Below are 15,412 nucleotides of genomic sequence, written 5' to 3'. Positions count from 1 at the left end.
AGAAGTATTTCCTATATGGAAGGCTTCAATCATGGTTTTCAAAACCGGATTGGACCGGATGGTCAGGCTGGAAAAACCGGGAATCGGTCAGGTGACCGGTTCTGTTTTCCCCCAAACCTGCTTTTCCCCTAAAACTGTAGATTTTGATTAGCAAACAGCTGAACCGGTTGGTTAACCATTCAAACCGTTTGAATGGTTTTGACTATTTTCCAAATTTTTTAATTTTTTTGTCAGAATAGACCAATCGTTCAGGTCAAGCGGTTGGACCGTTCAACCGATAACCGACCCCTGGCTGATTCGATCATCGGTTCGTTTTTAAAAACCATGCTTCCAAGAACTTCTGAATCATTTGACTGCCTTCGATCTTTGCTTGTTAAGCAAGAAAAATGTGATTTGTTTTGTATCTTATTACGTGTTATTATATTTGCTATGTCAGGAGTTCTCTAATATTTCAAGATAAGAAAAAGACATTCTTGAATTTTGTATATGGTGAACTAAATCTTTTTTCAATGTGAGAAAGGTTTTAGGGCTTCTTTTAACCTTGGTGTATTTTTTCTCTCTTGTTGAAATTCTCTTTCTAGAGGCGATATTAAAAATAATTATGATGCATGCTCTATTACCAATTCCAAATTTTCTTATGGTTTTGTGTGTAAAACTTATGTTGGCTCGTGTCTAGGCTTGGATCTGCTACCCATTAATTGTTCTCATATCCCTATCTAAGACACATTACACCTCGTCATTGGGAATACCTCCTTTTATCACTCATGGGGAGATGGTTCCCAATACATGATGGTGGTGCTATGTGGTAAATGTGGGAATAACTTGTGGGCAGCAGATTCCGAGTGATTGTTTCTATGCTAAAGTAATCTATGTAAATATATTAAGCTGAAATGTATACGTAAGGTTTGAGGATGGGGAAATGGGATTTATTAGTGTTTTTTTTCATAAAAATTACAAAAATGCTATTTTCTACCAATTCTCTCTCTTTTGTTTTTTTTTCAAATTACAAGAATGCCACTCTTTCCTACAAACTCTCTCTCTCTTGTTTTTTTTTCTTTCAAATTACAAGAATGCCATCTCTCTCTCTCTCTCTCTCTCTCTCCTTATAAATTACAAGAATGTCACTCTCCAACTGAGGGAGACCTCAACTCGCCATCTCGGCTGCTAGGGGACTTGCAATCAAAGGTAGTCAAGTTCGAGCCTAACTAAGCTCAAACTTTTGAGCTCGAGCTCAAGTCTCTAATTCGAGTCGAGCTTGAGTTAGATGACACCTTGACCACCGAGGGAGACCTCGGCTCAACACTTCGGTCATTAAGGGATATCTCGGCTTAGGACCTTGACAAATTGAGGGAGACCTCAACTTGGCACCTTGTCAACTAAGGGAGACCTTAGCTCGACACGTCGCCAGCTAGGAAAACCTCAACTTGACATTTTAGCAACTGAAGGAGACCTCAATTTGGCACCTCAACAATTGAGGGAGACCTCAACTTCTTGAGAGACCTGCAATCAAAGGCAGTCGAGCTCGAAATTCTGTGCTTTTGACTCAAGTAGAGCTCGAGCTCGAGCCGAAGTCTCTAATCTAAATCGAGCTCGAGCCTAATAGTTTATGAGCGAGCCCCTGCAACGCATGGATCACGAACACTCAATGAAACAATCACAAATCACATTCGAGATGCGTGGACATAAATCATCTTATCTTTTATTTTTTGGTAAAATTATATCATGTTATCAGGATTTGAATCAAATAGCATTTTTCATGAGTAAAGTAAATCTTGCTTGTCAGAAAAATTGGGAAAAAGTCATTTTTGAATTTGGCTCTAAACTTGCTATCATGTGGATAAATTAGTAATTGTCCCTATTTTATCTTGATAATGGTTTTCGAACCACTATTGACTTAGATGGTCAGATCTTTCAGCCCTGAAATCGTTTAGGCAACCATTTCCGTTTTACCCTAAACTTGGTTCATGGCAAAAAATCGTTAAATCAATCAATGACCCGTTGACCCCAGCGATCGACCCGTTGGCCCATTCAATGGTTTTGTTCATTTTTTATTTTTAATTATTTTTTAAATTTTTTGTCAAAATGGGCCATCCATTCGAACTGTCGACCTAGAAACTAATGGCCAGAACGATTCCATTTCTGGGTATTTTTTAAAACCATGATTTAGATAAAAAAGAAAGGCATGGACATGAATAGGTGAACATAACCAGCCCAAAAAAAAGTTCTCAAGAGACTATGATATTGGGCACAACAGCCAAAAAAAAAGTTCTCAAGAGACTATGCTATTGGGCACAACAGCCAAAATTATCCCTTTCTTCTCTCTTAAGCAGGGTATGGATGTATTACCAACAAAACTCTCCCAACGGATGGCTGCAATGGATGGTTGGCATACAGTTGGCACCGTGTGTTGGTAGCTGATCCTAACTCCCTTTTAACATGTTTATATTAATAGAGTTTAGAACCACTGCTTGGTTAGGGGGTGTTTGCCCACGTGTTTCATTCTGTTTTTCAAGACGAAAATCAATTGCAACATTAATGAAAGTATTCTGAAAAATAAATATGTTGATGAATGCCCTATAAGTATAGTAGTATCTATCTATACTACTATAGAGCAAATAATTAGGTTTGGTAAAATTTGATAATATGTTAATTTACACCTTTACTCGAAATTGCACATGCCCATGTGCATTTAACCTTTACTTGATTAGTTGATGGAACACTTGTACCTACACTAGTTCCCGTAATTAGTTAATGACTCCCGATCACCTCACGTGCTCACGAGAATTCTTCCATCTTTACCTATAATATACTATTTCCATGAATTGGGAATATCTCCCCCTACATAATATCATGTAGGAGGATTTATGTAAAACTGTGATGTTATGTGGGTAGATATGGCAGAGTTTGTATGGGCAGGAGATTCCGACTCTTAGTTAATAAGCTTAGTGATGTAACCGTTTTCGACCACGTACCAATGTTTTATGATGTAAAATTTTTTGGCAAAGTACCTCATTATTCGACCCGGTGGCGGCGTGTCTTAGTGACGAGCTACTTGGTGGCGAACTCCCTGGGGGCGAACTGCCTTGGTGGCGAACTGTTTGGGGGCGAACTGCCTGGTGGCGAACTCCCTGGTGGCGAACTGCCTTGGTGGCGAACTGCCTGGGGGTGAACTGCCTTGGTGGCGAACTGCCTGGGGGCGAATTGCCTAGGGGCGAACTGCCTGCTAGGCAGTCGATGCCTTAGAGAATGTTGGAGCTCCCTGGTGCGGCGCAATCCGACTGCCCTCAGCATGAGGTAGTCTTCTTTCCTTTGTAGGCTGCGGGAGATGAGGGACCTGCGAGAACTTCATCTTTTCCTCCTCTTTATAGGTGGCAGGAGCTGAGAGACCTGTGAGAACTCCATCTTTTCCTCCTCTTTGTAGGTGGCGGGAGTTGAGGGACCTCCGAGAACTCCATCTCTTCCTCCTCCTTGTAGGTGAGGGGAGCTGAGGGACTTCCGAGAACTGCATCTTTTCCTCCTCTTCGTAAGCGGCGGGAGCTGAAGGACCTGCGAGAACTGAATCAGAGGTCCCGGGGGTACTTTCCCGGTGGGGGCTCTCCGATGCTTAAGTTAACACTCTTATTGTAGAGAGCTTTGAAGATAATACGAGAGAGCTAGAGAGCAGGGTTGCTTCCCTTTCTTTTCCATCCCCCTCCCCTTTGGGGTGAGGTCTTTATATACCGGAGTCTTCGCGGGTTAGGTGGGTGAAAAGCCTCCAAACGGTAAGACTCGTCGCATCCGGTCAGAACCGGGGTACGGTGGTGAACTCCTCAAGGTCGTCAGGCTGGCGCTTGTGTCAGGCGGCCAGGTCGGCGCCTGGGCCGGGTTGTTAGAGGGGCGCCTGCGTCAGTCGGTGGGTCAGTGTTTAGGCCAGGTCGTCAGGTCGGCGCCTGTGTCAGTCGGCGGGACAGTGCCTAGATCAGGTCGTCAAACTGGCGCCTATGTCAGTCGGCGGGTCAGTGTCTAGATCAGGTCGTCAAGCTGGCGCCTTGGCCGGATCATGCGCTAGGCTGGTCCAGGTCGGCCAGGTCGCGCAGGCCGTGCGCAGTTCGCGTAGTTCGCACAGGCCGCGCGCAGTTCGCGCAGGTCGCTCCAGGCCGGCCAGACAGGTGCCCAGGTGGGTCACCAAATTCGTAAGTTTGTTGGCTGGGTGTTTTCCTAGTTGTCACGACGTGCCACGTGTCACAATTTTACTGGAGTGCCAAATCTGCCCTCATCAATAGCCTCCCACTCCCGAGCTGATAGTAACTCAACGAAGGGAGTAGATTTCTTTTGGCCCGTAAGTCGATGAGCTAGTAAGTGCTAATCCAATTACTAGTATGGCCCATAGGCTTTGGGAGCAACTCGTAGTCTATTCTTTTTTGACTTTGCCCGTGCCGGAGAGGTGACCGGGTCTTGAGCAGTAATGTGGCCCGTGGGCTTTTGGGAGCGACTCGTAGTCTACTCTCTTTTTTTTTTACTTTTGCCCGTGCCGGAGAGGCGATCAGGTCTTAAGCAGTAATGTGGCCCGTAGGCTTTTGGGAGTGACTCATAGTCTACTCTTTTTTGACTTTTGCCCGTGCCAGAGAGGCGACCGGGTCTTAAGCAGTAATGTGGCCCGTAGGCTTTTGGGAGTGACACGTAGTCTACTCTTTTTTGACTTTTGCCCGTGCCAGAGAGGCGACCGGGTCTTAAGCAGTAATGTGGCCCGTAGGCTTTTGGAAGCGACTCATAGTCTATTCTTTTTTGACTTTTACCCGTGCCGGAGAGGCGACCGGGTCTTAAGCAGTAATGTGGCCCGTAGGCTTTTGGGAGCGACTCGTAGTCTACTCTTTTTTTACTTTTTTTCCGTGCCAGAGAGGCGACCGGGTCTTAAGTAGTAACGTGGCCCGTAGGCTTTTGGGAGCGACTCGTAGTCTACTCTTTTTTGACTTTTGCCCGTGCCGGAGAGGCAATCGAGTCTTAAGTAGTGAAGTGGCCCGTAGGCTTGGCCTGCATCAGCTTCGTAATGCCGGTCACCTACTCCTACAAGAAGCTACTAGGGGCTCGACCTTCGGGGGCAACACCACTAGCTTTAGGTTGCCAGCTCACACAGGAGCCTTGGAAGGCTCGACCAGTAAGGGCGCCTATGTAGTCACTTGGCCGCCAACTCCCGCAGAAGCCACGAAGAGCTCATCTTTGTAGGGGGGACCTTGCGGAGAGGACTGATGTGGCATTATCTGAATTGAAAGTAAGGTTGGTAGAGCTACTTAGTCCGTTAGCTCCCTGCATAGTCTCTGAGTTCATAAAAAATGTAAACTATAAAGCGATAGCCTCAATTTCTAAAAAGTGAGGACTTAGTTTTGGCAAGATGAGAACTTAGCTTTGGTAGGATGAGAACTTAGCTTTTTGTAGCGGGTTCCCACAGACGGCGCCAATTGATGTAACCGTTTTTGGCCACGTACCAATGTTTTGTGATGTAAAATTTTTTGGCAAAGTACCTCGTTATTCGACCCGGTGGCGGCGTGCCTTAGTGACGAGCTACTTGGTGGCGAACTGCCTGAGGGCGAACTGCCTTGGTGGCGAACTGCTTGGGGGCGAACTGCCTTGGTGGCGAACTGCCTGGGGGCGAACTGCCTTGGTGGCGAACTGCCTGGGGGCGAACTGCCTTGGTGGCGAACTGCCTGGGGGCGAACTACCTGGTGGCGAACTCCCTGGTGGTGAACTGCCTTGGTGGCGAACTGCCTGGGGGTGAACTGCCTTGGTGGCGAACTGCCTGGGGGCGAACTGCCTACTAGGCGGTCGATGCCTTAGAGAATGTTGGAGCTCCCTGGTGCGGCGCAATCCGACTGCCCTCAGCATGAGGTGGTATTCTTTCCTTTGTAGGCTGCGGGAGATGAGGGACCTGCGAGAACTTCATCTTTTCCTCCTCTTTATAGGTGGCGGGAGCTGAGAGACCTGTGAGAACTCCATCTTTTCCTCCTCCTTGTAGGTGGCGGGAGTTGAGGGACCTCCGAGAACTCCATCTCTTCCTCCTCCTTGTAGGTGGGGGGAGCTGAGGGACTTCCGAGAACTGCATCTTTTCCTCCTCTTCGTAGGCGGCGGGAGCTGAAGGACCTGCGAGAACTGAATCAGAGGTCCCGGGGGTACTTTCCCGGTGGGGGCTCTCCGATGCTTAAGTTAGCACTCTTATTGTAGAGAGCTTTGAAGATAATACGAGAGAGCTAGAGAGCAGGGTTGCTTCCCTTTCTTTTCCATCCTCCTCCCCTTTGGGGGTGAGGTCTTTATATACCGAAGTCTTCGCGGGTTAGGTGGGTGAAAAGCCTCCAAACGGTAAGACTCGTCGCATCCGGTCAGACGGGGTACGGTGGTGAACTCCTCAAGGTCGTCAGGCTGGCGCTTGTGTCAGGCGGCCAGGTCGGCGCCTGGGCCGGGTTGTTAGAGGGGCGCCTGCGTCAGTCGGTGGGTCAGTGTTTAGGCCAGGTCATCAGGTCGGCGCCTGTGTCAGTTGGCGGGACAATGTCTAGATCAGGTCGTCAAGCTGGCGCCTTGGCCGGATCATGCGCTAGGCTGGTCCAGGTCGGCCAGGTCGCACAGGCCGTGCACAGTTTGCGCAGGCCGCGCGCGCGCCGTGCAGTTCGTGTGCGCCGCGCAGGCGCGCGTCAGGCCGCGCGCAGGTCGCTCCAGGCCGGCCAGACAGGTGCCCGGTTGGGTCACCAACTTCGTAAGTTTGTTGGCTGGATGTTTTCCTAGTTGTCACGACGTGCCACATGTCACAATTTTACTGGAGGGCCAAATCTGCCCTCATCACTTAAGTTGCATTTAGTGCATATTTTTGGCATGTCTTCGGTATGTGGAAGGCTCAAAAGATAAAAAAAATGGTCTTTTCATGTTGAAAATAACATTCCTAATTGTTTTTAACAATCTGGTAGAGGCGAACTAAACAGTCTTGGTCTTTAGAGATAAAGACTCCAAAAATTAACTGCATCTTCTTGTCTATTGGACTATTAAAAGATCTACTATAAAGACTTGCCAAACAATCCCTATCAAAGGGGAGGTGATTGGGTTTGGGCCGTAGACTGCATGTACTAATTGGGATTGGTTCAGTCAGTGCAAGGCCCGTATGAATAGTGTTCGAACAGTCATTACAGTAGCTAACATCTCCATACTTTTAAGATTTATTTCATGGGGAGCAAGGCTATACTGATTGTTTGGAAGGACTTTGCACCGACTGAATTCCATTTCCTACTAATTATTAAAATAAAAAAAAACTACTAACCTCAAACATTGGGGGTGTGAATGTGAAGTATGAAGGCCTGTCACACAGCCCTAACAAAACAAATAGTAACCTGAAAAATTGACAATGTAACTTTCAATACAATGACCAAAAGCCCCACTTCCCATTTTGCCAGAAACAAAGACCTTCATCCACCTCTATATCATTGTGGAGGATATTGTAGTCAGTTCCAGGCTAAAAAGTCCATTTTAGGGGAATTTCTCGTCATTATAAAAACCACTAGTTTGGGCGTTTGCCTGCTGAATACAAATGAAATTCCTTCTTCTTACCGGCAACGACACGTTTAGAAGGCAAGGGTTTTCATCTATTTATGAATCCAATACGTAACCACCTCCCAAAACTATAAAAATAAAGCATTCATAGCACCCCACTCAGTCGTTCAGAAAATAAAGAAAAAAAAAAAAAAAACGGAAGAGCCAAAAACTAACAGTAACAGGTGCTCCTGCGAGGCGCTCTCTCTCTCTCTCTCTCTCCGAGGGTTCTTCCGCGTAGGCTGTTCTTATGGACTGTACTATCAGAAGCTCCTCTTTGCTTCCTCTTAGACCGACTTCTCCGCTTCGAGTTTCGCAATTCCCTATAAAGCTAAGATTGCAGGTGCATCCTTCCCTCTGTTCTGCGTCTTTGTTTAATATTTAAAGTTTCAAAAATTTGTTCCTCCGATTCTTCTTATTGTTATAATTACTTGTTCGAGTTTGGTAGAGAGGGAAGTGTCCGAGCTTGGTAAAGCATTTGGGTATTTGCAAGGCATCTGAGTTCGATTTAAATGGTTGGGAGGATGGGCTTCCGGTTCCACCGAATAAGGTTTTCATGGAAGAGGTACTTGGGGTTTCTAATACCATTTTATTTTCTCCGAAGAGAGGACCCTCCTTTCTTTTTGAGTTCTGCATATAGATTTTTTTGCCTGTTCCCCCCGCCCTGAATTTCTCATTAAGAAAAGAAAAAAAAAACTCCGGGCTTAATAGGGAACTCATGAAATTCCTGATGTTCAGGAGGAAAGAAACATTTTAGCTTGTCTTCTCGTTAGTGGGGATTTTCTTTTCGATATTTTTACTCTTCTGTATTCTGTCTCAGGCAATTGGAGCTGAATATGGCGAAGGTTTTGAGACTTTTAGACCAAACGGCCCTCTAAAAGTTGATGTGGTAAGGGCCAAGGACTTAAGGAACTATAGCGGTCGTTTGTGTTGGAATTCATTTATTTTATTTTTATTTTTAATTTTAATGTTCTTATTATGCTCAATGGTTGGTGCAAGAAATTGACCATAACCCACCAATGCTATTCGTTAATGCGCAGGATTTTCTAAACGACAGATTACAGGAAGGATTTCTTCAGAGAATCCGCTATGCCATGAAGCCTGATGAAGCTTTTGGTCTAATTTTCTCTTGGGAAAATGTCGTGGTAATTACTTTTGGACCTTTTTTTTTCTTGTTGGAATTATGTTTTCATGTTTAGCTTCTGGAGGTATAGGATTTTACTTTTGTGGGGGAAGTTAGGTTATGCTAAATATCGATCTGACTAAATAGTAGATGAAATAGGCAGATCCTAGATGTGAATTGTATTTACCTGAATTGAATTCGGTAATCATATCAAGTTATTTAACTCATTAAAAGGAAGGAACGGGGTTATTTCACCAACTTGATGGTCCACATAATGAGTATCTACTTGCTGGATTTTCTGAATAGCACTTACAACTTGAGAGCATTCCAGCAAATATCACTCAAGCAAGGTTTCTGGATTTTCAGCAGAAAACAACTAGAATTAAAATCGATTAAAGTCCAGGGTTTTCAACAGCAATTGGTTAGATATGACTAAGGTCTGTAAAGGATAATATATTAAAAGGGAGGGCTGTCAATTAACATGGACTTTATTGAACTTCAGTAAGCCCTGCAATAGCTGATGATTATTGTGGAAAGATATTTTTATTATTTTCAGGAAAGAATATCAGTAGTTATTTTGATTAGATATGTTTTAATTGGCCTTCTAACATGTTGTGGAAAGGTTCTTCATGTTGTCTTCATTCAATGATGCTTGGTCTTATCAAGCTTCCTCTCATGTATCCAATCAATTGGAATAAGACTAAAAGGTTGTAGAGGGAAGGATTGCTAGATGGGGGATGGCATTTTATGAAAGACAGGAAAGGAGAGATGGTATTACTAGATGTTCAACTATGTTGAACATACAATTATTACTAAAGATGAACTTAAAATATCCCTCATCAATTTGTGGACTGTTGGACTCAGATGCATCCCGACATGGACATCGCATGCACATAGAAGATGATACACCACTTTTACCCAAAAACAAAAGATACATTACTGTGTCAACAAGCTCTACAACTTCTGATGGTTTTCGCATCAGTCACATTTAAAGTAAATGATATTCAAGACTATGATTACTATTCTTAATAAGATAGCTAGGACCAACATTGGATAATGGCCTTTGTACAAGCAATTGCTAGGATTCAAAACTCAAGTGCCTTATAGAGCTTGAATTGCATCATTGAACAATACCATAAGGTTCAATGCTTGGATGACTATTTTCTGGCTCTTGTTCTTCATTCAGTTCCTTGCTTTCATCTCCATGGCTACATGGTATTAGAAATCAATTTAGTAATTATTTTTGCTTTATTATATGCTGATTATTTTCATATGTCCCATATTATCATGTGATGTCTTGGCCTCAGTTTGAAATATGCCTTTTGATATATACTTGTAACTTTTTTGCATTTAAAATTGTTTAGATTTATGTTATTGTTGCCAAATTGCTTTGTTTCCCTTGAGGTATATGATGGATATTTAGGTTATATGTTAGTTGATGGAATTCTGTATTCCCATAAAAGCTCTCATGGGACATGAATTGCTTCATTTTACTATATTGTTCAGTAAATTTATTTTGTTTTACTCAGTACAATGACACTTGATGTCATTCCAGGCAGATAGTCGTGCCTTGAAGCTAAATGCTTGGAAACAACTTGCCTATGAAGAGGGTATGTGGTTACCATGTTTGCTTTAAATTGAATGTGCTCTTATGAAAACATTAATATTTTACGTAAAGACTTATACCTTATTTTGCCTGTGATTTTTTGTACATTAGCTTTAAGAAGTATGCCTTTTGGATAAGATAGAGAGAATTCGACCTTTTCTTTGAGAAGGCAAAGATTTTTAGTTTGTTCTGAATCATTCTTGTCCGAAACTGATCATCAAGGTCATGGTTAAATGGGGCTGTATTTTGTTATCATTAATAACAGGACTAGAAGATGTAAGATCTCTGAAACCAAAAGGGATGATCTTTTTTATGATACATGAGTTGGGACTTGAGAAATCTCTTTAGAAAAAAAACTCACTAGTGACTATGAAGTGACATTCATAGACTTTTCCCAGTCTTACATGACCTTAGCTAAAGTTAAGTTCTTCACAATATACATGAACAGAATATGGCTGACCCTTCATATTCACTTTTAAAACTATTGACTTGAACTTACTTTCCAGTAAGTATTGTTGTAACAAAATGAATATAATAGGAAATGAAATAACAGTAACTCAACACTGACTGTGATAATGCATGTCATCTCCATGTTCATGATTGTACAAAACCAATCAATAAGCAGCCTCCATATTATGATGTAGATGCCAAGGATCCATGGCTGGCATGTAAGTTTATTTTTAATGCGACTTTCCGTGATATTTAAAGACTGGAAAGTGGAATCTCGAACTCTATAAGCTGTTGTTTCTAGTGCCTGCTTTTTTGCTGCATCTCCATAAATAGTGGGCTAGTTGAGAAAATGCATCTCATTAGCCACTTTAGTATTCTGGAGAGGTATTCCTAGGGCCATCCACTAGTTAATTTCAGATGGGACCAGGAATGGTCTGAAGACTCTGAACCTGACCCATCACTGATTAAATGTGTAGATATGGTACCAAGATTTATTCTCCAAAGCAATTACTTCTAATATTCTAATTAGAATAGGTCTGGATATCTGATAAAGAAGGTATTGTAGGAATAAAAACATCCATAACTTGTAAAAACCAGTAACATTTATCCTCCTGCCTCCATTCATTGACATAAGAGTCCTGAACCCAATATATTGAAATTTAACCTCTCTAGCACTGGATGCAAGGCTTGATTCTTTTATTTACTTTTGCATGTTAACCAAGGCTATTTTTGCTCTTACCCATGTATAACTGCTAGCATTTTTGTTGTTATGCAGGAAAGGACCTTCCTGAAGATGGTAATGCGCAAAAATTAATGCTTTATGCAGGTGCTGATCATGTACTGAAGAAGGTTTGCAAGTTTATCTCATCTTAGGAATTGGGGGGATTTACTCTTTTTTTCTCTCTTATTTTCTCCAAGAAATCATTGGAACTTAAAGAAAGAAACTACCAAATACATTGTAGAAGATTTGTGTATCTTATTTCCAAAAATGTTGGATTTGAAGTTTATGAACACCCAACAGTATATTTTGGGATCTGTCATGATTATTTTGTAATAGTATAGCTTCTTTGTCATGGGTGGCAGTGAAGCATCATTGAAGCTTCATCTGGTTGGGTCAGTAGTATTGCTTTATTTCAGTTAGATTATCATTCATGGTCCAGCTTCCCATGGCACAATTTTATGCATTGCCTAGTTACTTCTTTATTTTGTCTCTGAATTTTGGGCCCTTGGTTTGCAAATCATAAACAGAAAGAGTGAAGCAAACAGTTGCATTTTAGTTTTATTTGCCTATGGATGTCCACTGGAAGTTCTCTTTCAGTTGCTTTATTTCATGCTTGTAAAGATGGCTGTGTGACTCTTCATGCTGACTGTTACTTTTTGTATGCCTGATATCTGATGGAAAGAGTAAAAAAGAGAAAGAAACTAAGGGGACTTTATTTATTGTTTTTCTTTTTTCTTGTTGTTCAAGACTTCTGTTTGTGCAAATTTATGTTTATGAAGAAAGATGGTTTCTGCTACTTTCTGTGTCAAAAGTCAACTCTTCATTTTTGAGATCCTGATTAATCTTTCGTAACTTGCAGGTTTTGCTTTGGGACAATGCAGGGGGTGAATTAGACAGATTGAAGTCTAGGCTGTCACAGTTATATTATGAAAATCTTCTTAAAGTGAGACCTCTTGTGCTCAATTGATTTTGTTGGTGTAAATTTTGAATGTATTCATTTACAAATTTCATTGAAGCATCACTGGCCTGTTCATTTTTTCAGCTTAATAAACCCATGGAAGGATTAGAAGAATGGCTGGATGCAGTCTCTACAGCTCGAATCCCTTGTGCTGTTGTTTCATGCCTTGACAGGAGAAATTTGGTTGAAGCTCTGCAGCGGATGGATCTGAAGAAATATTTCCAGGTTGGGGGTTATTGTAGGGAACTAAGTTGTGAGCATTCACTACAAGGAAACTGAAGTTACCTGTGGCTGTAGAATATGTTACAAGAACTCTATTAAGTGTTGTATTTATGGCATAGATTGAACTAGTGTATGGGGGTATATTGAAACCTTTTTGTTGGGTACACATAATTTGTATAGTCCTAATTGAAGTTTTCATCAATTTGCACATTAATTGCATAAAGATAAAGCAGAAAAAAAGCCTAAGATAATATTGACAAGCACTAAAATTTTATAGACAGGTCACCATATTTCACTGTTCTTGTTTACACTAGTAGCCAGTGTCCTTATCAGACCTGTTCTTAGAGCAGATTTTGTTGGGCAGGAGAGAATTTTGGTTTCCCATTTACAGATTGTAGGTGATATAATCATGTTTTTAGTGAGGATGGGTGGAAGGTATTAGAAACCTACTTGCTTTTATCAGGTTTTCCAAAAGGATTTCTGGCCTCAAAACCAATATGGGAAGGAGTAGCATTGAAGGTATAAATTTGGAGGAAGAATAATTATAGGGATTAGCAGTAATTTCTAGGTTGTAATACTTGTTTTTGTAGGGACTTATAGTTTGCTTGCTTCTCTTTCTTTTTGTTTAGTTTATTTGGAGCTTGGTGTAGGTCCTTTGTCTGGAAACCTTCACCTCTTTCGCAGACACCACACCTTAAACTTTTTCTTTTCTTTTTAATGTCTCAAACTCTGCTATTTCTTTTTCTTTGACAATTATTACCAGGAAATCCATTTCCACTGCAATCCCCCTTAATCTACTGTTTCATGCTTTCTTGCATTAAACATAAACACCTGTATAAATGTTTAAGGAATATGGTGTGTACAATTCCCTCCTTTTGCATTGTACATCTGTGTTCTTAGCCTTGGCTACTTTGTGTACTGGATGGTTTGATTAAATCTTGTGGGCCTGGGATATCTGCCACTAAACATAGTAAATGGTGGATCCACATCCTATGTCCTAGATGTGCACTGTGGTTTTTCTTATAGTTGGTAGATCATATGGTTGACTTGTTTGGAATGAACTGACTTCCATCTTTTTTCGAGTTGCAGGTAATTGTGACAGAGGAAGATGGGATGGAATCTATAGCTCATAGATTCCTTTCTGCTTCATTAAAGGTATGTTGGACTTCATAACCTTGGATCATGCTTCATGCCAGCTTTTTTTTTTTTTGGTGTGTGTGTGTAAGATGCTTCATGCCAATTTGATCCTTTAAGGTGTAGTGAAAATATTGAGTGTGAACCTTGGGGTATTGGTTAAAAAATCCAGGAATTAAGAGAACAAAACCTTCCCAAAGTTGGTTCTTTTAGTTGTTTTTTCTTTTCAAGTAGGATTGAATAATTGTTTAGTGACTATCTATTTGCAGTTGGACCGGAAACCATCAAAATGTGTAGTTTTTGAGGATGATCCAAGAGGCATAACGGCTGCTCACAACTGTACAATGATGGCTGTGGCATTAATTGGTGCTCATCCTGCGTATGTATCTTGCTAATAAATTATCTATACAACGATCAAATTAATTATATAACCAATTGGTTTCCTCACAATTTTCTAGATTTTGAGTGTGTGTGTGTCTATTTATATATACACATGTCTATGTGGATGAATTTTTCTTTGATTGGTAACAATAAAAGCAGTCTATATGATTGTTGAAGCTGGAGAAGTATTTTTCAGTTTCCCTATGAAGAGATAAATGATTGAAAGAACATTGATCAGAAGGGGAATGGTGATTAGTGGATATCTTCTATAAGTAAACTGCATGGCATATGTTATCCTAATCCTAGGTATTATTAATACGACATCAAAACTTAACAACATTCCCAAGATAAATGGGATATCAACAATTATCTATAAATCGAACAATATTTAATAGCTATCAATGTTTATGTATTTGATACTCTCCTGATCTATTTCCCTAGACCTGTTGATGGCTTTAACAATATTAGAGCCCTATTCTTACTAGCATCAAAACCCTCGTGAATTTTGGTGAATACCATCTGATTGGTTACCACTATTATGATGCCGGTTGAGTGGTTTTAAGTTTTTCCCATATCATAGTTGAACCCTTTTTATTTATTTGATTTTTGTACTACTTTCATGTTAATTGAAATTAACAATACGACTCTTACATGTCCTGTTGGCTCTGAGTTGAATATGCAGGTATGAGCTTGTCCAAGCTGACATTGCAGTTGCTAGCTTTAGCGAGCTTTCAGTGATCAATCTTCGAAGATTATTCGCACACAAAGGGTCTGCATTCATGGATCTACAGAAGCAAATTATAGAAAAGGCTCCCTCTAAGAGGAAGCTTACCATCGACACCATCTTCTGATTCAATCTCTTTTTTTTTTTTTTTTTTTCCTTTTCCATCTTTCTCCAAGTTTGGCATGTAATTATGTATTTTTGTAGGTCGCATCTGTTTGTCATTTGTTTCAATTTTAATTAGTTTTACTCATTTTGTTTTCTTTTTCTTTAAATGTAGAAAACTACATTTCAAAGGTATATTAGTTAGTGCCTCTTCACACATGGGACTGTATCTCACCTTCCATTTTGCAACCCTTGGCTATTAGCCAAATAGCCTCGTAGCGGAAAATCTATGATCTATATAATTATCAAAAAAAAAAAAAATCTATGATCTATATTTATGTTTTGACTTCTTGTGATTTTAGTTTCTGGCTATGGACAAGGCCCCCAAGATAATTGAATCATCCTTAATCGGATAGAATTTGTTGAATTGAAATTCGGGCAATTAG

General features: G+C 41.1%; 1 protein-coding gene across 1 annotated transcript; it reads left to right on the top strand.

Moving 5' to 3' along the window:
• Positions 1-7,535: 7,535 nt before the first annotated feature.
• LOC148868072 (Haloacid dehalogenase-like hydrolase (HAD) superfamily protein) lies at positions 7,536-15,185 on the top strand. The gene is made up of 11 exons (XM_088971431.1): positions 7,536-7,888; positions 7,994-8,110; positions 8,366-8,434; positions 8,586-8,690; positions 10,224-10,278; positions 11,500-11,573; positions 12,305-12,388; positions 12,488-12,628; positions 13,715-13,780; positions 14,029-14,138; positions 14,823-15,185. The coding sequence occupies exons 1-11, from the start codon at positions 7,796-7,798 to the stop codon at positions 14,989-14,991; spliced, it is 1,083 nt and encodes a 360-aa protein (XP_088827557.1). The 5' UTR covers positions 7,536-7,795; the 3' UTR covers positions 14,992-15,185.
• Positions 15,186-15,412: the final 227 nt, after the last annotated feature.

Source organism: Nelumbo lutea, chromosome 2 (assembly GCF_056320005.1).
Source record: "Nelumbo lutea isolate HS-2025 chromosome 2, American lotus-T2T, whole genome shotgun sequence".
NCBI classification, from domain to species: domain Eukaryota; kingdom Viridiplantae; phylum Streptophyta; class Magnoliopsida; order Proteales; family Nelumbonaceae; genus Nelumbo; species Nelumbo lutea.
Note: the sequence above shows the minus strand (reverse complement) of the source record. Positions and strands in the feature narration are given on the sequence as shown.